The sequence below is a fragment of the Amblyraja radiata genome, chromosome 2, assembly GCF_010909765.2.
Source record: "Amblyraja radiata isolate CabotCenter1 chromosome 2, sAmbRad1.1.pri, whole genome shotgun sequence".
NCBI lineage: Eukaryota > Metazoa > Chordata > Chondrichthyes > Rajiformes > Rajidae > Amblyraja > Amblyraja radiata.
Genome location: NC_045957.1, coordinates 122,734,183 through 122,761,727, shown reverse-complemented (window position 1 = coordinate 122,761,727; position 27,545 = coordinate 122,734,183). Strand labels below are relative to the sequence as shown.

The following is a 27,545-nucleotide window of genomic DNA, read 5'->3' as shown; positions in this document are numbered from 1 at the left end:
GCATCCCAGAGTACTTAAGGAAGTAGCTCCAGAAATAGTGGATGCATTAGTAATAATCTTTCAAAACTCTTTAGATTCTGGAGTAGTTCCTGAGGATTGGCGGGTAGCAAACGTAACCCCACTTTTTAAGAAGGGAGGGAGAGAGAAAACGGGGAATTACAGACCAGTTAGTCTAACATCGGTAGTGGGGAAACTGCTAGAGTCAGTTATTAAAGATGGGATAGCAGCACATTTGGAAAGTGGTGAAATCATTGGACAAAGTCAGCATGGATTTACAAAAGGTAAATCATGTCTGACGAATCTTATAGAATTTTTCGAGGATGTAACTAGTAGCGTGGATAGGGGAGAACCAGTGGATGTGGTGTATCTGGACTTCCAGAAGGCTTTCGACAAGGTCCCACATAAGAGATTAGTTTACAAACTTAAAGCACACGGCATTGGGGGTTCAGTATTGATGTGGATAGAGAACTGGCTGGCAAACAGGAAGCAAAGAGTAGGAGTAAACGGGTCCTTTTCACAATGGCAGGCAGTGACTAGTGCGGTACCACAAGGCTCAGTGCTGGGACCCCAGCTATTTACAATATATATTAATGATCTGGATGAGGGAATTGAAGGCAATATCTCCAAGTTTGCGGATGACACTAAGCTGGGGGGCAGTGTTAGCTGTGAGGAGGATGCTAGGAGACTGCAAGGTGACTTGGATAGGCTGGGTGAGTGGGCAAATGTTTGGCAGATGCAGTATAATGTGGATAAATGTGAGGTTCTCCATTTTGGTGGCAAAAACAGGAAAGCAGACTATTATCTAAATGGTGGCCGACTAGGAAAAGGGGAGATGCAGCGAGACCTGGGTGTCATGGTACACCAGTCATTGAAAGTGGGCATGCAGGTGCAGCAGGCAGTGAAGAAAGCAAATGGTATGTTAGCTTTCATAGCAAAAGGATTTGAGTATAGGAGCAGGGAGGTTGGTTCTACTGCAGTTGTACAGGGTCTTGGTGAGACCACACCTGGAGTATTGCGTACAGTTTTGGTCTCCAAATCTGAGGAAGGACATTATTGCCATAGAGGGAGTGCAGAGAAGGTTCACCAGACTGATTCCTGGGATGTCAGGACTGTCTTATGAAGAAAGACTGGATAGACTTGGTTTATACTCTCTAGAATTTAGGAGATTGAGAGGGGATCTTATAGAAACTTACAAAATTCTTAAGGGGTTGGACAGGCTAGATGCAGGAAGATTGCTCCCGATGTTGGGGAAGTCCAGGACAAGGGGTCACAGCTTAAGGATAAGGGGGAAATCCTTTAAAACCGAGATGAGAAGAACTTTTTTCACACAGAGAGTGGTGAATCTCTGGAACTCCCTGCCACAGAGGGTAGTCGAGGCCAGTTCATTGGCTATATTTAAGAGGGAGTTAGATGTGGCCCTTGTGACTAAGGGGATCAGGGGGTATGGAGAGAAGGCAGGTACGGGATACTGAGTTGGATGATCAGCCATGATCATATTGAATGGCGGTGCAGGCTCGAAGGGCCGAATGGCCTACTCCTGCACCTAATTTCTATGTTTCTATGTTTCTATGTTTACAGGGAGAAGGCAGGAGAATGGGGTTGAAAGGGAGAGATAGATCAGCCATGATTGAATGGTGGTGCTGACTCGATGGGCCGAATGGCCTAATTCTGTTCCTATGACTTATGGTAGTAAAGGCAAGTTGGGCCGAAGGACCTGTTTCCACTCTGTACGGTGTTATGACTCGATACCACTACTAGAGGCCCACCCTCCTTAACCTTTCTTCCCGACTCAACCCTTTTTGATAAATTTGGGCGATTGATAGATACAGCGTGGAAACAGGCCCTTCGGTCCAACGAGTCCATACCAACCATCGATCACCCGTGCACACGAGTCCTCCACTCCCACTTTCTCATCCACTCCCTACACACTAGAGGAAGTTTATGGAGAGGCCATTAACCTGCAAACCCGCAAGCCTTTGGCATGTTGGAGGAAACCGGAGCACCCGGAGAAAACCCACGCGGTCACAGGGAGAACATGCAAACTGTTGATTAGTTCAGGTGTCGGGGGTTATTTATTAGTTCAGGTGTCGGGGGTCATTTAAGACTGAGGTGAGAAAAAACTTTTTCACTCAGAGAGTTGTGAATTAGTGGAATTCCTTGCCACATAGGGCAGTGGAGGCCAAGTCACTGGATGGATTTAAGAGAGAGTTAGATAGAGCTCTAGGGGCTGGTGGAATCAAGGGATATGGGGAGAAGGCAGGCACGGGTTATTGATTTGGGGACGATCAGCCATGATCGCAATGAATGGCGGTGCTGGCTCGAAGGGCCGAATGGCCTCCTCCTGCACCTATTTTCTATGTTATGGGAAAAAGACAGGAGAATGGGGTTTGGAGGGAGAGATGGATCAGTCATGATTGAATGGCGGAGTAGACTCGATGGGGTGAATGGCCTAATTCTGCTCCTTTTCCTCATGACCTGATGAACTCCACACACCCACACACACACACACAGACAACCCCCGAGGTCAGGTTGGAAGCCGGGCCTCTGGCTTTGTGAGGCAGCAGCTCCACCCGCTGCACCGCAGTGAACTTGCTGAACCTCCTCCACAACGCTGTGTAGCACGTCTCACCCCGGCCACTCCCTCTTCTCCCTGCTCCCATCGGGCAAGAGGTACAGAAGTGTGAAAACGCACACCTCCAGAATCAGAGGGAGGCAAAAATGCTGGAGAAACTCAGCGGGTGAGGCAGCATCTATGGAGCGAAGGAATAGGCAATGTTTCGGGTCGAGACCCTTCTTCAGACTGATGTGGGGCTGGGGGCGAGGAAGAAGAAAGGAAGAGGCGGAGACAGTGGGCTGTGGGAGAGCTGGGAAGGGGAGGGGAAAGAAGGAGAAAGCAGGGACTACCTGAAACTGGAGAAGTCAATGTTCATACCACTGGGGTATAAACTGCCCAAGCGAGATATGAGGTGCTGCTCCTCCAATTTACGGTGGGCCTCACTCTGGTCATGGAGGAGACCCAGGACAGAAAGGTCGGATTCGGAATGGGAGGGGGAGTTGAAGTGCTGAGCCACCGGGAGATCAGGTTGGTTATTGCGAACCGAGCGGAGGTGTTGGGCGAAACGATCGCCAAGCCTGCACTTGGTCTCACCGATGAAGATCAGCTGACACCTAGAGCAGCGGATAAAATAGATATGGTTGGAGGAGGTGCAGGTGAACCTCTGCCTCACCTGGAAAGACTGCTTGGGTCCTTGGATGGAGTCAAGGGGGGAGGTAAAGCGACAAATGTAGCATTTCCAGATTCAGGGACAGTTTCTTCCCAGCTGTTATCAGGCAACTGAACCGTCTTCTCACCAACTAGAGAGCGGTCCTGACCTCCCAACTACCTCATTGGAGATCCTTGCATTATCAATAATCGGACTTTACTGGCCTTAATCTTGCACGAAGCGCTATTTATCCTGTATCTGTACACAGCGGACGGCTTCATTGTAATCATGCATTTTCTTTCCGCTGACTGGATAGCCCGAAATAAAAAAAGTTTCACTGTACCTATACGTGACAATAAACTAAACTAAACATAACAAGAGGATTTCAGTATAGGAGTAAAGAGGTTCTTCTGCAGTTGTATAGGGCTCTGGTGAGACCACATCTGGAGTATAGGGTACAGTTTTGGTCTCCTAATTTGAGGAAGGACATCCTTGTGATGGAGGCAGTGCAGCGTAGGTTCACGAGATTGATCCCTGGGATGGCGGGACTGTCATATGAGGAAAGATTGAAAAGACTAGGCTTGTATTCACTGGAGTTTAGATGGATGAGGTGGGATCTTATAGAAACATATAAAATTATAAAAGTACTGGACAAGCTAGATGCAGGAAAATTTTTCCCAATGTTGGGCGAGTCCAGAACCAGGGGCTACAGTCTTAGAATAAAGGGGAGGTCATTTATGACTGAGGTGAGAAAAAACGTTTTCACCCAGAGAGTTGTGAATTTGTGGAATTCCCTGCCACAGAGGGCAGTGGAGGCCAAATCACTGGATGGATTTAAGAGAGAGTTAGATAGAGCTCTAGGGGCTAGTGGAATCAAGGGATATGGGGAGAAAGCAGGCACGGGTTATTGATTGGGGATGACCAGCCATGATCACAATGAATGACGATGCTGGCTCGAAGGGCCGAATGGTCTTCTGCACCTATTTTCTATGTTTCTATAAACTAAACTAACTTTTTAGACATGGAGGTGCATGTGGGTGTCAGGGGTTACGGGGAGAAGACAGGAGAATGGGGTTGAGAGGGAGAGATAGATCAGCCATGATTGAATGTCGGAGTGGACTCGATGGGCCGAATGGCCTGATTGTGCCCCTATCACATGAACACGAAGCTATTATCACAAAACGTCACTGTTGGTCACAATGACAAGTCAGCAGTCAAATTATTTAATGGCCCACAGCTTTATTCCACTTTATTTATTAAAGCACATCAGCGAAAGATTACAAAACATTGAAAGGAATGTAGCATAAAACAGCAACATACAGTTAATCAGGACCAGTGGATATTTAATGTTACAACCTACATAATTGCTGATTGCACTGTATTCTCTAAAACACCCCTCATCCTCCTGCGCTCCAAGTAAGATCGGCAACTTTCTCACTCCCAAATAAGGGACAAAAGGTCAAAATACGGGACAAATTCCCGACGGCAATTCGTTGACCGACTCGGCCGTGGCTGACTGGGTGAATGATGAGTTGGCCCCGGGTGCTGGACTACACACAAAGCCCAGCCGGCGGGGCCAGCTGAGGAGTTTTGGCCCGGGGGCCGCGCGACGTCGCGCGCAAAGTCCGGCGCTCCGTCCAACTCATGAACCGATGATCGGCCGTGAGAAGGAGGGGTGATGGTGGTGGTGTCGGCGGTAAGCGAAGGTCCGAAGGTCGGACAGCTGGCCGGGCTGCCGACCGACCGACGGGGCCACGGGCGAGGCGTTGCTGCTGCTGCTGCTGCTGCACTCCATGGGCTGCACTAGGTCGGGGACGGGTGAGGCGCGGCCGGACGCGGCGCTCCGACCCGACAGTCCCCTCGACCCGAGTAGTAGCGGTCATATACGGGACAAGGGCGGTCCCGTACGGGACAAACCAATGTAGCCAAATATACGGGATGTCCCGGCTAATACAGGACAGTTGGCAACACTAGCTCCAAGGAATAAGGCCAGTCTGCTCAACCACTCCCTATAACTCAGGCCCTCTATTCCTGGCAACATCCTTGTAAATCTTCTCTGTACCCTTTCCAGCTTGACAATATCTTTCCTATACTCTAAATGCGGCCTCACCAACATCTTGTACAACTGTAACATGACCTCTCAACTTCTATACTCAATATAGATTAAGGGCGGCACGGTGGTGCAGCGGTAGAGTTGCTGCCTCACAGCGCCAGAGACCCGAGTTCGATCCTGACTACGGGTGCTGTCTGTACGGAGTTTGCACGTTCTCCCTGTGACCGCGTGGGTTTTCTCCAAGATCTTCGGTTTCCTCCCACTCTCCAAAGACGTGCAGGTTTGTAAATTGACTGGTTTTGGTATAAATGTAAAATTGTCCCTCGTGTGTGTCGGATGGTGTTAGTGTGCGGGGTGATCGCTGGTCGGCGCGCACTCGGTGGGCTGAAGGGCCTGTTTCCGTGCTGTATTTCTAAAACTGAAAAATAAACCTTAAACTAAAAACAATAGTCTGACTGATGAAGGCCAATAGCACTATCTACTGCAAAAGAACTAGTTAAAGTTCACTGCATTAATCTAGACGCAAGGACAGAAAAAATATCGGGATGATATTTGGCCTGTTGATTCTGCCCTATCATTCAATCTGATCATAGGACGCAGAATACAGCACAGGAACAGACCCTTCGGCCCACAATGTCTCTGCCGAACATGATGCCGAGACCGACTGTGCAAGATCCATGGCCCTCCATTCCCTGCATATCCAATAGACAATAGACAATAGGTGCAGGAGTAGGCCATTCGGCCCTTCGAGCCAGCACCGCCATTCAATGTGATCATGGCTGATCATCCCCAATCAGTACCCCGTTCCTGCCTTCTCCCCATATCCCCTGACTCCGCTATTTTTAAGAGCTCTATCTAGCTCTCTCATGAAAGCATCCAGAGAACCTGCCTCCACCGCCCTCCGAGGCCACCCTGGACCTACCTTAAAGCCTCTTAAACACCACTATCATACCTGCCTCCACCACCACCCCTGGCAGTGCGTTCCAGGCACCCACCACCCTCTGTGGGGGAAAAAAACTTGTCCCGCACATCTCCTTTAAACTTTGGCCCTCTCACCTTAAAGCTGCGTCTTCTAGTCTTTTGTATTTCCACGCTGGTCAGAAGGTTCTGACTGTCTACCCTATCTACACCTCTCATAACTTTATATCCCCTTACGCAAGTTTCATGTGATTGTAATTCCATCGTTCAATCCAACTCGGACTTAAGTGCCTGTCCCACGAGCATGCGACTGCATGCGGCAAGCGCGACCTAACGTGGTCGCTTGACATCCTCTCCACATCCACTCTATCCAGGCCTTTCACTATTCTGTATGTTTCAATGAGGTCCCCCCCTTAATCCTTCTAAACCCCAGCGAGTACAGGCCCAGTGCCATCAAACGCTCATCATATGTTAACCCACTCATTCCTGGGATCATTCTCGTAAACCTCCTCTGGACCCTCTCCAGAGCCAGCACATCCTTCCCTAGATATGGGGCGCAAAACTGCTCACAACACTCCAAATGCGGCCTGACCAGCACCTTATAGAGACTCAGCATTACATCCACGGGAATGAGTTTAGGGTCTTGCCATTCAGTGTATGTTTTACACTTACATTCATTCATGTCTCAACTCCTCTTCTGTTCCAGAGTCTTCAATTCCCCCGACCATCGAGTCACAGAGTGATACAGCGTGGAAACAGGCCCTTCGGCCCAACTTGCCCACACCGGCCAACATGCCCCAGCTACACTAGTCTCACCTGCCTGCGCTTAGTCCATATCCCATCCAAACCTGTCCTATCCATGTCCTGGTCTAAATGTTTCTTAAACATTGCGATAGTCCCTGCCACAACCACCTCCTCCGGCAGCTTGTTCCATTCACCCACCACCCTCTGTGTGAAAATGTTACCCCTCAGGTTCCTATTAAATCTTTTCCCCTCCCACCTTAAACCTATGTCCTCTGGCCCTCGATTCCCCTACTCTGGCCAAGAGACTCTGTGCGTCTACCCGATCTATTCCTCTCATGGTATATTACACTTCCATAAGATCACCCCTCATCCTCCTGCACTCCAGGGAATCAACCTCTCCCTGTAGCTCAGGCCCTCGATTCCTGGCAACATCCTCGTAAATTTTCCCCTCACCATTTCCAGCTTGATAACATCTTTCCTCTAACAGCGTGTCCAGAACTGAACACAATACTCTAAATGTACCTCACCAATGATTAGCACAGTTTAGTTTAGAGATGCAGCGTGGAAAAAGGCCCATCGGTCCGCGCCAACCAGCGATCCCCGCACACTAACACTATCCTACAGACACTAGGGGACAATTTTTTCCTTGCATTTACACCGCCAATTAACCGACAAACCTGCACGTCTTTGAAGGGTGGGAGGAAAAACCGAAGATCTCGGAGAAAACCCACGGGGAGAACGTGCAAACTCCGTACAGACAGAACCCGTAGTCGGCATCGGACCCGGGTCTCTGGCGCTGCATTCGCTGTAAGGCAGCAACTCTACCGCTGCGCCACCGTGACTGCCCCGGCACGTCTTGTTCAACGGTAAAATGACCTCCCAATGTCTATCCTCAATACACCTTGGACTGACGAGGGCCAAGGTGCAGAAAATCTTTTTGACCACCTTATCTACCTGTGACGTCACTGCCAAGGAGTTTTATAACTCCCATCATTTTACTGGAGGTTCCAGCATCTGCAGTTCCTAGTGTTTCACAGACTGATGTTATTCCTCTTTTATGGGGAATGGATGCTTACGTTTACAGGACAGGGCGGCACGGTGGCGCAGCGGTGGTGTTGCTGCCTCACAGCACCACAGACCCCGGGTTCCATCCTGACCACGTGCGCTGTCTGTACGGAGTTTGCACGTTCTCCCCGTGACCTGCGTGGGTTGTCTCCGGGTGCTCCGGTTTCCTCCCTCACTCTAAAAACGTACAGGTTTGCAAGTAGGCTTGGTGTGAAATTGTAAATTGTCCCCTGTGTGTGTGTACAGGGTAGTGCTAGTGTGCGGGGTGATCGGTGGTCTGTGCTGACTCGGTGGGCCGAAGGGCCTGTTTCTACGCTGTGTCTTTAAACAAAAGTAAACTGTCATAACGTCATAAGATGATTAGCGATAGGAGTAGAATGAGGCCATTCGGCCCATCAAGTCTACTCCACCATTCAATCGTGGCTGATCTATCTCTCCCTCCTAACCCCATTCTCCTGCCTTCTCCCCATAACACAAATCAAGAACCTGTCTATCTCTGCCTTAAAAATATCCACTGACTTGGCCTCCACAGCCGTCTGTGGCAAAGAATTCCACAGATTCACCACCCTCTGGCTAAAGAAATTTCTCCTCATCTCCTTCCTAAAAGAACGTCCTTTAATTCTGCGGCTGTGACCTCTGGTCCTAGACTCTCCCACTAGTGGAAACATCCTCTCCACATCCACTCGATCCAGGCCTGTGGCCTGATAGTCCAGACCAGGGGAGCCACGCGACTATTGATCTGCAGAGAACTGGACCATCCTGTCGTCAGGCTGGCAATTTTGCAGCAGGGCCAAGGCCTGAGACGCCGACAAGATCATCAAACTCATCGGGAAGGCCGGCTCCGGTCTAGGGGCGGAGTTGGAGTTGGAGTTGGATTCACCGGAGGTGGTCTTGGAGGGGAGGATGCTCCTTAAACTGCGGAGCATCCTGGACAATACTAGCTCACCCCCTACGTGACACACTGGTCAACCTGAGGAGCACCTTCAGCAACAGACTGGTCCCACCAAGATGCAGCACAGAAAGCCACAGGAGATCCTTCTTCCCTGTGGCTATCAAACTGTACAACTCCTCCCCCTTCTGTCGTGGGGTAGACTGACCCCCCCCCTCCCCCCCCCCCCCCCCCCCCCCCCCTCAATCTTTGCACATCCACAATCCTTTCCACGTCACTTTAATTTAATGTTTCATGTATTTTGTGTTTTTATGACTGGTGGCAGATCAATTTCCCTCCTGGGATCAATAAAGTTCTATCGTATCATACAGACAGCACCCTTAGTCAGGATCGAACCCAAGTCTCTGGCAGTGGAAGGCAGCAGCTCTACTGCTGCCCCACCATGCAGCCCCTAAACTAAATCAGTGCAAACAGGTCATTGCTGGTCGGCACGGACACAGTGGGCCGAAGGGCCTGTTTCCATGCTCTATCTCTAAACTAAACTAAACTCTGAGTTAAACGGAGTTTGCACGTTCTCCCTGTGACTGCGTGGGTTTTCTCCGGGTGCTCCGGTTTCCTCCCACACTCCGAAGACGTGCAGGTTTGTTGATTGGCTTCGGTAAAATTGTGTGTGGGATAGAGCTAGTGTACGGGTAAGTATTGGTTGGCGCAGACTCGATGGGCCGAAGGGCCTGTTTCCACATTGTATCTCTCGTCATGGAGTGATACAGCGTGGAAACAGGCCCTAGGCCCAACGTGTCCCATCTACACTAGTCCCACCTGCCTGCGTTTGGCCAATATCCCTCTAAACCTGTCCTATCCATGTATCTGTCCAAATGTTTCTTAAACGTTGCGATAGTCCCAGACTCAACTACCTCCTCTGGCAATTCATTCAATTCACCTCTAAACTAACCTAGTACTTCAGACGCTCGTGTTTGGCCAATGTTATGGGGGGGGGGGGGAGGTTTATAGAGAGAAGGTCGCTGTCGTTTCAGTCTCTGAATGCACAGGGGGGAACTTCGAGTTTGTCTTATACGGGCCTAGCTGTGGTTTGGCTTTGACGGTCCCGGCACATCCCACATCCTTCAGGATTCTCAGCAGATCTTTACGGAACTTGACGCCGATGAAGGCGTACAGGAGCGGGTTGAGGCAGGAGTGCAGGAAGGCCACGCTCTGAGCGACCTGGGTGGCCACGTCCAAGTTCTTGAGGGTCTGGCAGTCGGTGATGGTGATGTTGATGGCGTCCATGGCCCTGACGATGACCAAGGTGTTGTAGGGCAGCTGGGAGAGGACGAAGGCCGCCACCACCGTCCCGACCACCTTGATGGCCCGGTGCCTCTGGAGCGTGTGCGCTCGGAGCAGCTTCCAGACCACGGTGGCGTAGCAGAAGGCCATGACGGCGAAGGGCAGGAAGAAGCCGGCGGCCACCTGCACGGCTAGGCCCGAGGCCTTCAGCACCTTCTCCGGGTACACGGTGAGGCAACGGCCCTGCGCGGAGTCCTGCCGGCTGAAGCACAATTCGGGCAGGGACAGGATCACAGCCAACAGCCAAACCAGCAAGGAAGCCATCTTGCTGCGAAGAAGCATCTTCCTCCTGGAGCCCCTGGCCTTGACGGCCATCACGATGGCGATGTAGCGGTCGACGCTGATGCACGACAGCAGCAGGATGCAGCTGAAGAAGTTGATCTTGTAGATGCTGGCGGCCGCCTTGCACATGAAGTCTCCAAAGACCCAGCCGCTCACCACGTCCAGGGCCCAGAAGGGGAGGGTGCAGAGGAAGAGGAGGTCGGCCACGGCCAGGTTGAGGAGGTACACGTCCGTCATGGTCTTCACCCTCTTGTTGCAGGCGTACAGCACCACCACCAGGACGTTCCCCACAGATCCCAGCAGGAAGACCACCAGGTAGAATGGCGGCAGGAAGTACCGGGCAAATTGGCGGACATCCGATCTTCGGCACATCCCGCCCGACTCGTCGTAATCTTGATAGTTGGGGTACTCTGAGCTGTAGTTTATGGTCACCGCCGACCAATACTGGTCCTCCGACACTTCCGTCATATCCTTGCCAGCTGCTGATCCCTGCAACTAAACACAGCGACGATTTAGTGTCAGATAGACAATAGACAATAGGTGCAGGAGGCCATTCGGCCCTCGAGCCAGCACCGCCATTCAATGTGATCATGGCTGATCATCCCCAATCAGTGCCCCGTTCCTGCCTTCTCCCCATATCCCCTGACTCCGCTATCTTTAAGAGCCCTATCTAGCTCTCTCTTGAAAGCATCCAGAGAACCGGCCTTCACCGCCCTCTGAGGCAGAGAATTCCACAGACTCACAACTCTCTGTGAGAAAAAGTGTTTCCTCGTCTCCATTCGAAATGGCTTACTTACTCCTTATTCTTAAACTGTGGCCCCTGGTTCTGGACTCCCCCAACATCGGGAACATGTTTCCTGCCTCTAGCGTGTCCAAACCCTAAACAATCTTATATGTTTCAATGAGATACCCTCTCATCCTTCTAAACTCCAGAGTGTACAAGCCCAGCCGCTCCATTCTCTCAGCATATGACAGTCCCGCCATCCCGGGAATTAACCTTGTAAACCTACGCAGCACTCCCTCAATAGCAAGAATGTCCTTCCTCAAATTAGGGGACCAAAACTGCACACAATACTCCAGGTGTGGCCTCACTAGGGCTCTGTACAACTGCAGAAGGACCTCTTTGCTCCTATATTCGATTCCTCTTGTTGTAAAGGCCAACATGCCATTCGCTTTCTTCACTGCCTGCTGTACCTGCATGCTTACTTCCATAGACTGATGAACAAGGACCCCCAGATCCCGTTGTACTTCCCCTTTTCCCAACTTGACGCCATTTAGATAGTAATCTGCCTTCCTGCTACCAAAGTGGATAACCTCACATTTATCCACATTAAACTGCATCTGCCATGCATCTGCCCACTCCCCCAACCTGTCCAAGTCTCCTTGCTTTCTCATAGCATCCTCCTCACAGTTCACACTGCCATCCAGCTTTGTGTCATCTGCAAATTTGCTCATGTTACTTTGAATCCCTTCATCCAAATCATTGATGCATATTGTAAATAGCTGCGGTCCCAGCACCGAGCCTTGCAGTACCCCACTAGTCACTGCCTGCCATTCTGAAAGGGACCCGTTAATCCCTACTCTTTGTTTCCTGTCTGCCAACCAATTCTCTATCCATGTCAGCACTCTACCCCCAATACCATGTGCCCTAATTTTGCCCACTAATCTCCTATGCGGGACCTTATCAAATGCTTTCTGAAAGTCCATCCACTGGCTCTCCCTTTTCCATTTTCCTAGTTACATCTTCAAAAAATTCCAGAAGATTAGTCAAGCATGATTTCCCCTTCGTAAATCCATGCTGACTCGGACCGATCCTGTTACCGCTATCCAAATGTGCCGCTATTTCATCTTTTATAATTGACTCCAGCATCTTCCCCACTACCGATGTCAGGCTAACTGGTCTATAATTCCCTGTTTTCTCTCTCCCGCCTTTCATAAAAAGTGGGATAACATTAGCTTTCCTCCAATCCACAGGAACTGATCCTGAATCTATAGAACATTGGAAAATTATCACCAATGCATCCAGGATTTCTGGAGCCACTTCCTTAAGTGCCCTGGGATGCAGACCATCAGGCCCTGGGGATTTATCAGCCTTCAGTCCCATCAGTCTATCCAATACAATTTCCTGCCTAATGTGGATTTCCTTCAGTTCCTCCATCACCCCAGATCCTCTGGCCACTAGTACATCAGGAAGATTGTTTGTGTCCTCCTTAATGAAGACAGATCCAAAGTACCTGTTCAACACATCTGCCACTTCCTAGTTCCCCATAATAAATTCACCTTTTTCGGTCTTCAAGGGTCCAACTTTGGTCTTAACTAATTTTTTCCTCTTCACATACCTAAATAAGCTTTTACTATCCTGCTTTATATTCTTGGCTAGTCATGGGTCAAATGCGGGCAATGGGTCAAATGTGGGCAAATGGGACTAGGGTAGATGGGGCATCTTGGTAGGCATGGGCAAGTTGGGCCGAAGGGCCTGTTTCTGTGATGTATGACACTAGGGATATGGACCAAACGCGGACAACGCGGATATGGACCAAAGGGCAGTCACGTTGGCGCAGCGGTAGAGTTGCTGCCTTAGAGCGAATGCAGCGTCGGAGACCCGGGATCTGATCCTGACTACAGGTGCTGTCTGTACGGAGTTTGCACGTTCTCCCCGTGATCTGTGTGGGTTTTCTCCGAGATCTTCGGTTTCCTCCCACACTCCAAAGACGCACAGGTTTGTAGGTTAATTGGCTTGGTAAATGTAAAAATGGTCCCTAGTGGGTGTAGGATAATGTGTTAGTGTGCGGGGATCGCTGGTCGTTGCAGACCCGGTGAGCCGAAGGGTCTATTTCCGCCCTGTATCTCCAAACTAAAACACTGAAAAACTAAACTAAAAATGGGACTTGCGTAATTTAGTGTCGAGATACAGCGTGGAAACAGGCCCTTCGGCCCACCGAATCCGCACTGACCAGCAATCCCCGCACATCAACACTATCCCACACACACTGGGAACAATTTACATTTATACGAAGCCAATTAGCCTACAAATCTGGAGCGTGGGAGGAAACCGAAGATCTCTGAGAAAACCCACGCAGGTCACGGGGAGAACGTACAAACTCCGTACTGACGGCATGGACATGTTGGGCCGAAGGGCCTGTTTCCATGCTGAGCAGGGTCTATAACTGAACGCATCAGGCAGCATCGGTGGAAGGAAATGGACAGACGACATGTCACGTCGAGAGACCAACATGTCAGTTCAGTTTAGTTAATCGTCACGTGTACCGAGGTACAGTGAAAAGCCTTTGTCACGTGCTAACCAATAGACAATAGACAATAGGTGCAGGAGTAGGCCATTTGGCCCTTCGAGCCAGCATCGCCATTCAATGTGATCATGGCTGATCATCCACAATCAGTACCCCGTTCCTGCCTTCTCCCCATATCCCCTGACTCCGCTATTTTTAAGAGCCCTATCTAGCTCTCTCTTGAAAGCATCCAGAGAACCTGCCTCCACCGCCCTCTGCGGCAGAGAATTCCACAGACTCACCACTCTCTGTGAGAAAAAGTGTTTCCTCGTCTCCGTTCTAAATGGCTTACTCCTTATTCTTAAACTGTGGCCCCTGATTCTGGACTCCCCCAACATCGGGAACATGTTTCCTGCCTCTAGCGTGTCCAACCCCTTAACAATCTTAACCAGTCAGCGGAAAGACAACACATGATTACAATCGACCCATTTACAGTGTACAGATATATGATAAGGGAATAATGTTTAGTGCAAGGTAAAGCCAGTAAAGTCCGATCAAGGATAGCCCGAGGGTCACCGATGAGGTAGATAGTAGTTCAGCACCGCTCTCTGGTTGTGTGTTGGTAGGGCCTGCCCCACTAACGCGACCTTTACAGGTCACTGCCAGCAGCCGCCATAGGTCGCCAAAATTTTCAACATGTTGAAAATTCAGCGGCGACCAGAAAGACGCTACGATTCTTTGGAGACCTCTCACGACTGGCCATAGGAGATCTCTCACGACAATACAGCCTGTATGGTCGTGAGAGGCCTGCAAAGAGTCGTAGCGTCTCTCTGGTCTCCGGGTCAACAGGCCCTTAAGTGGGACAGGCCCTTAATGGGAATAGCGCCACCTGGGGCGCAGTACTCAGGGTGGATCCTGAATAAAGATGGCTGAGCCCAAGTCACGATTGTAATGCCTCCGATAGTTAGTTGTGAAGCTGTAATGTGGCAGTTTACAGTAAGGAAACACAACTATAACACAGTTCAGTTGCCTGATAACAACTGTCCCTGAGTCTGGAGCTGTGCGTTTTCACACTTCTGTACCTTTTGCCTGATGAGGTTCACGAGGATGTTGCCAGGACTAGAGGGTGTGAGCTACAGGGAGAGGTTGAGCAGGCTGGGTCTCTATTCCGTGGAGCGCAGGAGGATGAGGAGTGATCTTATAGAGGTGTACAAAATCATGAGAGGAATAGTTCGGGTAGATGCACAGTCTCTTGCCCAAAGTAGGGGAATCGAGGACCAGAGGACATAGGTATAAGGTGCAGTGGAAACGATTTAAGAATCCGAGGGGTAACTTTTTCACACAAAGGGTGGTGGGTGTATGGAACAAGCTGCCAGAGGTGGTAGTTGAGGCTGGGACTATCCCAATGTTTAAGGAACAGGTACATGGATTGGACAGGATTGGAGGGATATGGACCAAGCGCAGGCAAGTGGGACTAGTGTAGGTGGGGCATGTTGGCCAGTGTGGACAAGATGGGCCAAAGGACCTGTTTCCACACTGTATCACTCTATCACTCAATGGGAGAGGGGAGACGAGGGAGTGATCGGGGGTGCGACTGGTCCTTGATGATGCTGCTGGCCTTGCCGAGGCAGCGTGAGGTGTAGATGGAGTCAATGGAAGGGAGGTTGGTTTGCGTGATGGACGAGGGCTGGTGTTTACGGGAGTTGGTGGTGGGGGCCGGGGACTGATTGAATCCGTTTTCTTGTTTACACGAGGCGTAGCAAGATTTGATGATCCCTGTTCTGAATTGGTTGAGGATGTGGTTTGGCCCGTGGGCTGTCGGCACCAGCTCTGCACCTGACTGATGCCGATCTTTGGCAGGCTTTGGTTTCAATGAAAAACACAATGTTTAACTGATAACCACCCAAGTGAGCAGCCGTGCACTGTTCTCGTTTACATTTTATCTCTGTTTGCTTTCATAAAGTCACAAGGAATAGGAGCAGAAATAGGCCATTCGGCCCATCAAGTCTACTCCGCCATTCAATCACGGCTGATCTATCTCTCCCTCCTAACCCCATTCTCCTGCCTTCTCTCCATAACCTCCGACACCCGTACTAATCAAGAATCTATCTATCTCTGCCTTAAATATATCCACTGTCTTGGCCTCCACGGTCTTCTGTGGCAAAGAATTCCACAGATTCACCGCCCTCTGGCTAAATTCCTCCTCATCTCCTTCCTGAAGGAACGTCCTTTAATTCTGAGGCTGTGCCCTCTGGTCCTAGACTCTCCCACTAGTGGAAACATCCTCTCCACATCCACTCTATCCGGGCCTTTCACTATTCGGTATGTTTCAATGAGGTTCCCCCTCATCCTTCCAAACTCCAGCGAGTACAGGCCCAGTGCCGTCAAACGCTCATCATATGTTAACCCACTCATTCCTGGGATCATCATTCTCGTAAACCTCCTCTGGACCCTCTCCAGAGCCAGCACATCCTTCCTCAGATATGAGGCCCAAAACTGCTCACAATATTACAAATGCGACCTGACCAGCGCCTTATAGGGGGTGTGCACGTAAGGTCACTGGGTCATAGGGCTTGACCATCTGGAGGACATCCGTAACTTCCAGTATATGTTATTAATGCAAGCAACGCGTACTTTCCTACCTGTTAAAAACCGCCAAAATGTTCAATTTTTGCACTGAAAAAAATTGTGGGAGTCGGGGTAAGTGTGAGAGACAAGTACCCAACTTCAGAATTCCAAAAGTGAAGCGAAATGAAGGTAAAGAGAAGCGAGAGCTGAAGGGACAACAGCAGCTAAAGTGCTTGGTAAACATTGGCCGTGCAGATATCGGAATTGAAAATATCGGGAATTACCGCGTTTGCTCACTGCATTTCATCAAGTAAGGCATTATTTGTGTTTTTTCTTGATTCCTTTGGTATCTAAAAAGTCTCAGAAGTGATAAATCTGGCTGTAAATTTTCCTTCAGATGCGTTTTCATTTTGTATGTAAAAACCCACTTGAGAACCATGGGCGATTTAAAAGATTCACTGCCTGATTTATCACTTCTAAAACTTTTTAGATGCCAAAGGAATCAAGAAAAAACACAAATAATGCCTTAGTTGATGAAATGCAGTGAGCAAACGGCCAATGCTCGCCAAGCACTCTGGCTGTTGTTGTCCCTTCAGCTCTCGCTTCTATCTGCCGTCATTTCTCCTCACTTTTGGAATTCTGAAGTAGGCTAAATGTCTCACACGCTTATCACGATTTCCATAATTATTTCCAGGCAAAAATTGACATTTTTGGCGGGTTTTAACGGGCCCGCTACGCTGGAAACAATGGTAAACCTGCAGTACATCGCGTGTAATCCATTTGGTGTAGTGTAGCAACAGTACGGGTCATGGGTCGTGACCCGACTGCCGTGAAACCTCCCTATAGAGCCTCAGCATTACATCCCTGTTTTTGTATACAAGCCCTCTTGAAATTGAGTTTGCTTTCTTTGCTACCGATTCGACTTGCAGATGAACTGTTTGGGAATCCTGCACCAACACTCCCAAGTCCCTTTGCACCTCCGATTTCTGGATTCTCTCCCCATTTAGAAAACATTCCACGCCTTTATTCCTACCACCAAAATGCATGACTCCACACTTTGCTACACTGTATTATTGTATCTGAGGAGGTTTCAGTTTGTGTTTAGTTTAGAGATGCAGCTGAACTAGACTGCTCCCAACTCAGCCGACTATTTGCGTGCAAACCACAGAAGCAGATCTGAAAATCACATATTACAATCGCTCCATACTCTTAACTGTGAATGGCTCGATTATAGTCATATATAGTCCTTCCGCTGACTGGTTAGCACGCAACAAAAAGCTTTTTTAGACTGTACCTCGGTACTTGTGACAATAAACTGAACTGAAAATGAAGTGCAGTAACAGGCCCTTCGGCCCACCGAGTCCACGCCGACCAGCGATCCCCACCCACTAACACTATCCTATTTACCATTTTTCAGAAGCCAATTAACCTACAAACCTGTACGTCTTTGGAGCTTGTGAGCAAACCCGGGAACCCAGAGAAAACCCACGCAGTTCGCCAACGAGGTAGATGGGAGGTCAGGATCGCTCTCTAGTTGGTGCATTGGGGGTCCCCCAACGCAACCCATTCTCCAATGCAATATTCCACCACTCACCCATAGCTCCCAAGTTGCCTGATAACAGCTGGGAAGAAACTGTCCCTGAATCTGGAGGCGTGCGTTTTCACACTTCTGTACCTCTTGTCCAATGGTAGAGGGGGAGAAGAGGGAGTGGCCAGGGTGCGACGCGTCCTTGATTATGATGCGGGCCTTGCCGAGGCAGCGTGAGGTGTGGATGGAGTCGAAGGGAGTTTGTTTTTTTTATGTGACAGTCTGGGCTGCGTCCACAATTCTCCGCAAGTTCTTGCGTTCTCGGATAGAGCTGTTCCCAAACCGAGCTGTGATGCATCCCAATAAAATTCTAAAAAGTGAGTGGAACAAAGTTTCAAGGAGATGTGCGGGTATTTTTTTTTATCACATTGGGTGGTGGGTGCCTGGAACGCGCTGCTTGGGGTGGTGGTGGAGGCAGATACGATAGTGGTGTTAAAAGGACTTTTAGACAGGCACATAGATATGCAGGGAATACAAGGATATGGATAGACACAAAATGTTGGAGTAACTCCATACTCCATTGCCATAGAGGGAGTGCAGAGAAGGTTCACCAGACTGATTCCTGGGATGTCAGGACTGTCTTATGAAGAAAGACTGGATAGACTTGGTTTATACTCTCTAGAATTTAGGAGATTGAGAGGGGATCTTATAGAAACTTACAAAATTCTTAAGGGGTTGGACAGGCTAGATGCAGGAAGATTGCTCCCGATGTTGGGGAAGTCCAGGACAAGGGGTCACAGCTTAAGGATAAGGGGGAAATCCTTTAAAACCGAGATGAGAAGAACTTTTTTCACACAGAGAGTGGTGAATCTCTGGAACTCCCTGCCACAGAGGGTAGTCGAGGCCAGTTCATTGGCTATATTTAAGAGGGAGTTAGATGTGGCCCTTGTGGCTAAGGGGATCAAAGGGTATGGAGAGAAGGCAGGTACGGGATACTGAGTTGGATGATCAGCCATGATCATATTGAATGGCGGTGCAGGCTCGAAGGGCCGACTGGCTTACTCCTGCACCTAATTTCTATGTTTCTATGTTTCTAACTCAGCGGGACAGGCAACATCTCTGGAGGGAAGGAATGGGTGACGTTTCTGCTCGAGACCGTTCTTGTGCAGGCAGATAAGAGATGGACTTGGCATCAGGTTCAGCACAGACATTGTGGGCTGAAGGGCCCATTCCTGTGCTGTACTGTTTATAAGTTCTACTAGGCCAAGTTGGGCCCGTTGGGTCCCTGTCACATGGGACGCCTGGACCCCCAATGCAACCCGTTCCCCAATGCAATATTCCACCACTCACCCATAGCTCCCAACTGCACAGGGGCTGCTCATTTTGCCTTATGCACCTTCCCTCATTTTTAAACTTTAAAAAAATGCATGTGCACTTTCTAGCTAGCAGGACTCAGTGTACCGTGACTTTTTAAAAATGCATTTGCACTTGCTGGGGCTGGCAGGACTCAGTGTACTTGGATAGCAACAATGTTGCGAGCAGGGCTACAATCCCATTGTGACAACACAACTGTAAGCATAGGGAAAAGGCAGTCATTTTTTTCCAAGTCTCTTCAGATATTTTAACATTTTGATTAATAGTTCAAGAATAATGCATTAATTTTTCAGATAAGGCGATCTTTGACTTCACGGGAAAAATCTCTACCGGAATATGTAAAAAATTTACCTTTAGAGCGTCGTTCTTTCGAGGTGATCGCACATGAACAAATAAATACACAAATAGACACACACACACACACACATCCAAGATCAGAGTTTTATAGTTATAATAGCACCATCCCACGGTATGAGTTCATTCCAAGAGCTCACCCGAGTTTTAAAACAATCAAACTCGGGGTAAGCGCGGAGAATGAACGTAGCTGGTACGTCGGAGCTCGGGGACGTCTCTTAGCGGCTCGTAACACTAACGGCAGGTACTCGGGAAGACTCGCTAACGGCAGGTAAGCACGGGAAGACTCGTGAAGATTTTTCAACGTTGAAAAATGTCCACGAGAGCCCCGAGTACCGACGAGTGGCCTTTACCGTAAATCTCCGAGTTCGAATCAGGGCAAACTCGGGAGAACTCTTGGAATGAACTCGTACCGTAGGACAGGGGTTTTAGGATAAGGATAATGATGGTCTATTTCAACTTCCATTTATATCAACGTTTAATAACTCCATCAAGTCCTTCTTTGCTTAGTTTAGTTTAGTGATAGAGCACGGAAACAGGCCCTTCGGCCCGTCCAATTGACCCTACAGTCCACAACAACCAGCAATCCCCACATACTATTTCTGCGTCATACACACCATGGGGCAATTTACAGAAGCTATTTAACCTGCAAACCCGCAAATGTTTGGAGTGTGGGAGGAAACCGGAGCATCCAGAGAAAACCCAGGCAGGTCACGGGGAGAGAACGTACAAACTCCGTACAGACAGCACCCGTAGTCAGGATGGAACCCGGGTCTCTTGCGCTGTAAGGCAGCAACTCTACCGCTGCGCCACCGTGCCGCCCACTGTACTAAAAGGCTTACATTCCCAAAGCAACACGGTGGCGCAGCGGTAGAGTTGCTGCCTCACAGCGCCTGAGACCCGGGTTCGATTCTGGCTACGGGTGCTGTCTGTAGGGAGTTTGCACGTTCTCCCCGTGACCTGCGTGGGTTTTCTCCGGGATCTTCGGTTTCCTCCCACATTCCAAAGACGTACAGATTTATAGGTTAATTGGCTTGGTGCAATTGTAAATTGTCCCCAGTGTGTGTAGGATAGTGTTAGTGTGCGGGGATCGCTGGTCGGTGCAGACTCGGTGGGCCGAAGGGTCTGTTTCTGCGCTGTATCTCTAAACTAAACTGAACTAACCCTTATCTATTGCAACATCTATCACATACTATTACCAGCTTTTATCTTTTTCTTTTCAAGTTTAAAAGCAGAAACACATTTTATTGTGAAAATCTGCTGGAACTTTGTTGTCACGCAGTTTCGAGAGAGAGTAAAGTCTAATCGGTTGTTTGTCTGAGGCAAGGTGTGGACAGATCAAAGTAGTTTCAGGATACGTGTTAGTCTCAGGTATTTTAATTTGGTGAGGTTTTTATTTGTGTAGGAAGGAACTGCAGATGCTGGTTTAAACCGGAGATAGACACAAAAATGCTGGAGTAACTCAGCGGGACAGGCAGCATCTCTGGATAGAAGGAATGGCCGACGTTTCGGGTCCAAACCCTTCTTCAATCCAATTCCCCTTCCGCAGTCAAATGGGCATGTTGCCAGGACTCGAGGGCCTGAGCTACAGGGAGAGGTTGAGTAGGCTGGGACTCTATTCTTTGGAGCGCAGGAGGATGAGGGGAGATCTCATAGAGGTGTACAAAATCATGAGAGGAATAGATCGGGTAGACGCACAGAGTCTGTTGCCCAGAGTAGGGGAATCGAGAACTAGTGGACATAGGTTTAAGGTGAGGGGGAGAAGATTTGATAGGAATCTGTGGGGTCACTTTTTCACACAGAGGATGGTGGGTGTATGGAACAAGGTGCCAGGGGAGGTAGCTGAGGCTGGGACTGTCACAATGTTTAATAAACAGTTAGACAGATACATGGATAGGACAGGTTTGGAGGGATATGGACGAAACGCAGGCTGGTGGGACCACCTCACATTTCTCTGTGTTAATATAGTCTCTTACAAGAACCAAGAATAAAGATTCAGAGCACATAGGTTTAACGTGAAAAGGAAAAGCTTTAATAGGAACGTGAAAGTTATTGGAAAGTTACTAGAGAGTATTCTGAGGGATAGGTTATACAGGCATTTAGAGGGCTGATTAGGGATAGTCAGCATGGTTTTGTACGTGGGAGGTCGTGTCCCACAAACCTGAATTGAGCTGTTTGAGAATGTGACCAAAAACGTCAATGAGGGCAGGGCTGTAGATGTTGTGTACATGGACTTCAGCAAAGCATTCGACAAGGTTCCTCATGATAGGCTGCTCTGGAAGGTTAGATCGCATGTTATACAAGGAGAGATAGCTGAATGGACAGTAAATTGGCTTCATGGAAGGAAGCAGAGGGTGATGGCGGGAGATTGCTCCTCGGAATGGTGGCCTGTGACTAGCGGCGTGCCTCAGGGCTTGGTGTTTTTTGACCATTTTTGAATATTTTAGCATTGCACTGATAAATTAAATTTGTTAAGAAAGACATTCTTGCTTGTCTTGTAAAAGGGTGGCCTCACAGCGACAGAGACCTGGGTTCAATCCCAACTATGAGCGCAGTCTGTACGGAGATTGTACATTCTCCCCGTGACCACGTGGGTTTTCTCCGAGGTCCTCGGTTTCCTCCCACACTTCAAAGACGTACAGGTTTGCAGGTTAATTGGCTTGGTATGAATGTAAAATTGTCCCTAGGGTGTGTAGGGTAGTGTCAGGAAACACTTTTTCACACAGAGAGTGGTGCGTCTGCGGAATTCTCTGCCTCAGAGGGACTCCTGCACCTATAGTCTATTGTCTATAAGTGTGCGGGGAGATCGCTGGTCGGCGCGGACCCGGTGGGCCGAGAGGCCTGTTTCCGCGCTGTATCTCTAAAATAATCTAAACTAAAAAGCATGTTTCAACTTGCAGCCTTAAAAGCACTTGTAGAGAGGAAACGAAACGATTTTAGTGAAGATAATATTATATTCATGTCTTTATCAGTTGGCTATCTCTGCTCTCAGGAATTTACATCTGATGTCAAGCAGATTTGTGGCATTCAGATTAGAGAGTGTTACCATGGCAACACATGGATCCATTCATAAAGGAAGGCTGTCCAGGCCTCCCTGAGAAGATGGAGGAAATTCTGTATATCAATAGACAATAGACAATAGGCGCAGTAGTAGGCCATTCGGCCCTTCGAGCCAGCATTGCCATTCAATGTGATCATGGCTGATCATCCCCAATCATTACCCCGTTCCTGCCTTCTCTCCATAACCCCTGACCCCGCTATTTTTAAGAGCCCTATCTAGCTCTCTCTTGAAAGCATCCAGAGAACCGGCCTCCACCGCCCTCTGAGGCAGAGAATTCCACAGACTCACAACTCTCTGTGAGAAAAAGTGTTTCCTTGTCTCCGTTCTAAATGGCTTACTCCTTATTCTTAAACTGTGGCCCCTGGTTCAGGACTCCCCCAACATCGGTAACATGTTTCCTGCCTCTAGCGTGTCCAAGCCCTTAACAATCTTATATGTTTCAATGAGATCTCCTCTCATCCTTCTAAACTCCAGAGTGTACAAGCCCAGCTGCTCCATTCTCTCAGCATATGACAGTCCCGCCATCCCGGGAATTAACCTGTTGAACCTACGCTGCACTCCCTCAATAGCAAGAATGTCCTTCCTCAAATTAGGGGACCAAAACTGTACACAATACTCCAGGTGTGGTCTCACTAGGGCTCTGTACAACTGCAGAAGGACTTCTTTGCTCCTATATTCGATTCCTCTTTTTTCAACGAATACTCTTTTCAACATGTACAGGTTTACAGTAGAGAGGATATTGACTGGTTGCATCACGGCCTGGTTCGGCAACTCGAAAGCCCAGGAATGAAGTAGATAACAAAAAGCTGTAAACACTGCCCCGGTCCATCGCAGGTACTGACCTCCCCACCATCGAAGGGATCTATAGGAGTCGCTGCCTCAAAATGGCAGCCAGCATCATCAGAGACCCACACCACCCTGGTGACACACTCATCTCACTCCTGCCATCGGGAAGAAGGTACAGCAGCCTGAAAACTGTAACATCCAGGTTCAGGAACAGTTTCTTCCCAACAACCATCAGACTATTGAACACTGCACAACACAAACCTCAGCAACTATCAACTTATAGAGTCAGACTGTGTGCAAACAGGCCCTTCGGCTCAAATTGCCCAAGCAGACCAACATGTCCCAGCTACACTAGTCCCACCTGCCTGCATTTGGCCCATAGCCCTCCAAACCTGTCCTATCCATTGCTTTTCAAAATATTTCTGAAAGGTTGCGATAGTACTTTCAAATTCTTTGAATTGTTTCATTAATTGCGCTACAAGCTTCAATTTTTGGCACTGAAGTGGTTATTAATTTTTCAATTATTATATTTTGTGTACTATTAACTGCGCAACTCCCTACTTAACTCTGCACCTTGGTGATTGCCAGTCAACCCCCCCCCCCCCCCCGGACACTCCTTCCCCCAGTGACTGATCTCCACTCCCCCCCCCCTCGAAATTGCATTACTGCTACTGTATATACATATATATTTTTTACTGTTCCATTATTCTGTGTTTGCACTTCTGGGTGAGATGCTAACTGCATTCCGTTGTCCACTGTACATACTTGTACATTGCACAATGGCAATAAAGTTTGTATCTGAATATATTGCGTTTACAGACCTGTTAAGCAGCAGCGAATAAGAAATTAATTCTTCTGTTGTCGTTACATCTGACAATTAAACATTCTTAACTTGACTCGATGCTTCTAAACTCTACACATTCCTATGCTTAGAGTCATAGAGGCATCTAGCATGGAAACAGGCCCTTCGGCACAACTTGCCCACACCGACCAACATGCCCCATCGAAACTAGTCCCACCTGCCCACGTTTGGCCCAGATCCCTCTAAACTTGACCTATCCATGTACTTCTTCAAATGTCTCTTAAACGTTGCGATAGTCCCTGCCTCAACTACCTCCTCCGGCAGCTCGTTCCATACGCCCACCACCAACTGTGTAAAAAAGTTACCCCTCAGGTTCCTATTAAATCTTTTTCCCCCCCTCACCTTAAACCTGTGTCCTCTGGTCCTCGATTTCCCTACTCTGGGCAAGAGACTCAGTGAATCTACCCGATCTATTCCACTCATGATCTTGTACGCCTCTATAAGATTTCCCCTCATCATTCTGCGCTCCAGGGTATAAAGCTCCTGCCCAACCTCCCTCTTTAACTCAGGCCCTCGAGTCCTGGAAACATCCTTGTAAATGTTTTCTGGTTTAACAAAATCTTTCCGAGAAATATTGATGGGTGACATTTCACAGAGTGCTGGAGTAACTCAGCGGGTCAGGCAGCATCTGTGGAGAACATGGATAGGTGACGTTTCACAGAGTGCTGGAGTAACTCAGCGGGTCAGGCAGCACCTGCATATATTCCCTACTTATCCAAGTCAAGTCAAGTCAAGTTTATTCGTCACATACACATACGAGATGCGCACTGAAATGAAAAGTGGCAATGCTCGATTGTGCAAACAAACAATCAAACAAACTACAAACAGAATGGAATGAAACAGAACAGAAATCCAGGTGCCTATCTAAAAGGCTCTTAAATGGCACTATCATATCTGCCTCCACTGCCACCCTGTCCGCGGGTTCCAGGCACACACCACCCTCTGTATAAAAAACGTTTCTCGCACATCTCCTGTAACGGTATTACCAACCTGGGGAAAAGCTTCTGACTGTCTACCCTATCTACACCTCTGATCATTTTATATGCGTATCAGTTCTCCAAGTAACGTCCGATCAATATCACCAATGACTTCTCCCGGACCACCCATACTGAAGCAACGACCAAGAGAGCACACTAACGCGTCTACTCCCTTAGGAAGTTCAGCATGTCCCGGACAACTCTCACCAACTTCTACAGATGCGCCGCAGAAAGCATTTTATCGGGATGCATCACAGCTCGGTTTGGGAACAGCTCCATCCAACACCGCAAGAAATTGCAGAGAATTGTGGACGCAGCCCAGACCATCACACAAACCAACCTCCCTTCCATCGACTCCATCTACACCTCACGCTGCCTCGGCAAGGCTAGCAGCATCATCAAGGACCAGTCGCATTCCGGCCACTCCCTCTTCTCCCCCTCTCCCATCAGGCAAGAGGTACAGAAGTGTGAAAATGAACGCACACCTCCACATTCAGGGACAGTCTCTTCCCAGCTGTTATCAGGCAACTGATAACAGCTGATAACTGTTTAAGAAGGAACTGCAGATGCTGGAAAATTGATAGTAGACAAAAATGCCGGAGTAACTCAGCGGGTGAGGCAGCATCTATGGAGCGAAGGAAATAGGCGCCGTTTCGGGTTGAGACCCTTCTTCAGACTGAAGGGTTACTTGAAATTAGAGAAATCAATATTCACACTGCTGGGCTGTAAACTGCCCAAACAAAATATCAGAATCAGAATGACCTTTATTGTCATTCAGACCTTTCGGACTGAACGAGATTTCGTGCCTGCAGTCATACATATAATAAAAATAACAAAAACACACAAATTTAACATCCACCACAGTGAGTTCACAAAGCACCTCCTCACTGTGATGGATGTGGTACGGCAGTCCTGCAAGTCTTTGGGAAACCGGAAAACCAGGAGGAAACCCACGCGGCCACAGGGAGAACATACAAACTCCGTACAGACCGCACCCGTGGTCAGGATGGAACCCGGGTCACTGGCGTTGTGAGGCAGCAACTCTACCCGCTGTGCCAACGTGCCAAGTCTAGACAAGTTAATACAACTGACAACTCTGGAGACAAGTCTGAAGAAGTGTCTCGACCCGAAGATGCTGCCTGACCCGCTGAGTTACTCCAGCACTCTGTGAAACGTCACCTATCCATGTTCTCCACAGATGCTGCCTGACCCGCTGAGTTACTCCAGCACTCTGTGTCTATCAAAGTTGTGTGACAAATGGATCGTTACCTTGTCCGTGCTCTGTGCCAGTGCTCCGTCAGTGCGCAGTGCCCGCTGCTCCGTGCCTGCCTCTCTCTGCTCTGCGATGGGTCCCGGTGTCCCTGGTTGGCTCACACTCCCCTCACACATGCAACCGCCCTTCAAATTTCCTCTCTCTAATGTCACATACGCTCCAGAGAGGCTCGTAAATCACCCGCTCGCAACTGACCACAACACACACACTGCAGCTCCTCAACCGCGCCTTGTGTCACTCTTGTTTTAAGAGGGGGCTCGCTCACTGGAGCAGAGAACGGTACAGCACAGGAACAGGCCATTCGGCCCGCAATCTCCCTGCTGAACATTGTGCCAAGGTCATGAGGACTTCAGTCACAGCGATAAGGTCCCACTTCGGACTTTCACGAAGCCTTTGATAAAGTCCCACACAGGAGGGAGAGAGGAAAACAGAGAATTATAGACCAGTTAGCCTGACATCGGTGGTGGGGAAGATGCTGGAGTCAATTTTAAAAGATGAAATAGCGGCACATTTGGATAGCAGTAACAGGATCGGTCCGAGTCAGCATGGATTTATGAAGGGGAAATCATGCTTGACTAATCTTCTGGAATTTGAGGATGTAACTAGGAAAATGGACAAGGGAGAGCCAGTGGATGTAGTGTACCTGGACTTTCAGAAAGCCTTTGATAAGGTCCCACACAGGAGATTAGTGGGCAAAATTAGGGCACAGGGTATTGGGGGTAGAGTGCTGACATGGATAGAGAATTGGTTGGCAGACAGGAAACAAAGAGTAAAGATTAACGGGTCCCTTTCAGAATGGCAGGCAGTGACCGCAGCTATTTACAGTGTACATCGATGATTTAGATGAAGAGATTAAAAGTAACATTAGCATATTTGCAGATGACACAAAGCTGCGTGGCAGTGTGAACTGTTAGAAGGATGCTGTGAGAATGCAGGGTGACTTGGACAGGTTGGGTGAGTGGGCAGATGCATGGCAGATGCAGTTTAATGTGGATAAATGTGAGGTTATCCACTTTGGTGGCAATAATAGGAAGGCA

The 27,545-nt window shown here is 48.8% G+C and overlaps 1 protein-coding gene across 1 annotated transcript; it reads right to left on the bottom strand.

Moving 5' to 3' along the window:
- Positions 1-9,766: 9,766 nt before the first annotated feature.
- On the bottom strand, positions 9,767-26,559 carry LOC116984648 (C-C chemokine receptor type 9-like). Its single transcript, XM_033038912.1, has 2 exons — positions 26,505-26,559; positions 9,767-10,993 (listed from the first exon to the last, which is right to left on the bottom strand). Exon 2 carries the CDS (start codon positions 10,964-10,966, stop codon positions 9,878-9,880), a length of 1,089 nt encoding a protein of 362 aa, XP_032894803.1. The 5' UTR covers positions 10,967-10,993; positions 26,505-26,559; the 3' UTR covers positions 9,767-9,877.
- Between the last annotated feature and the right edge of the window lie 986 nt (positions 26,560-27,545).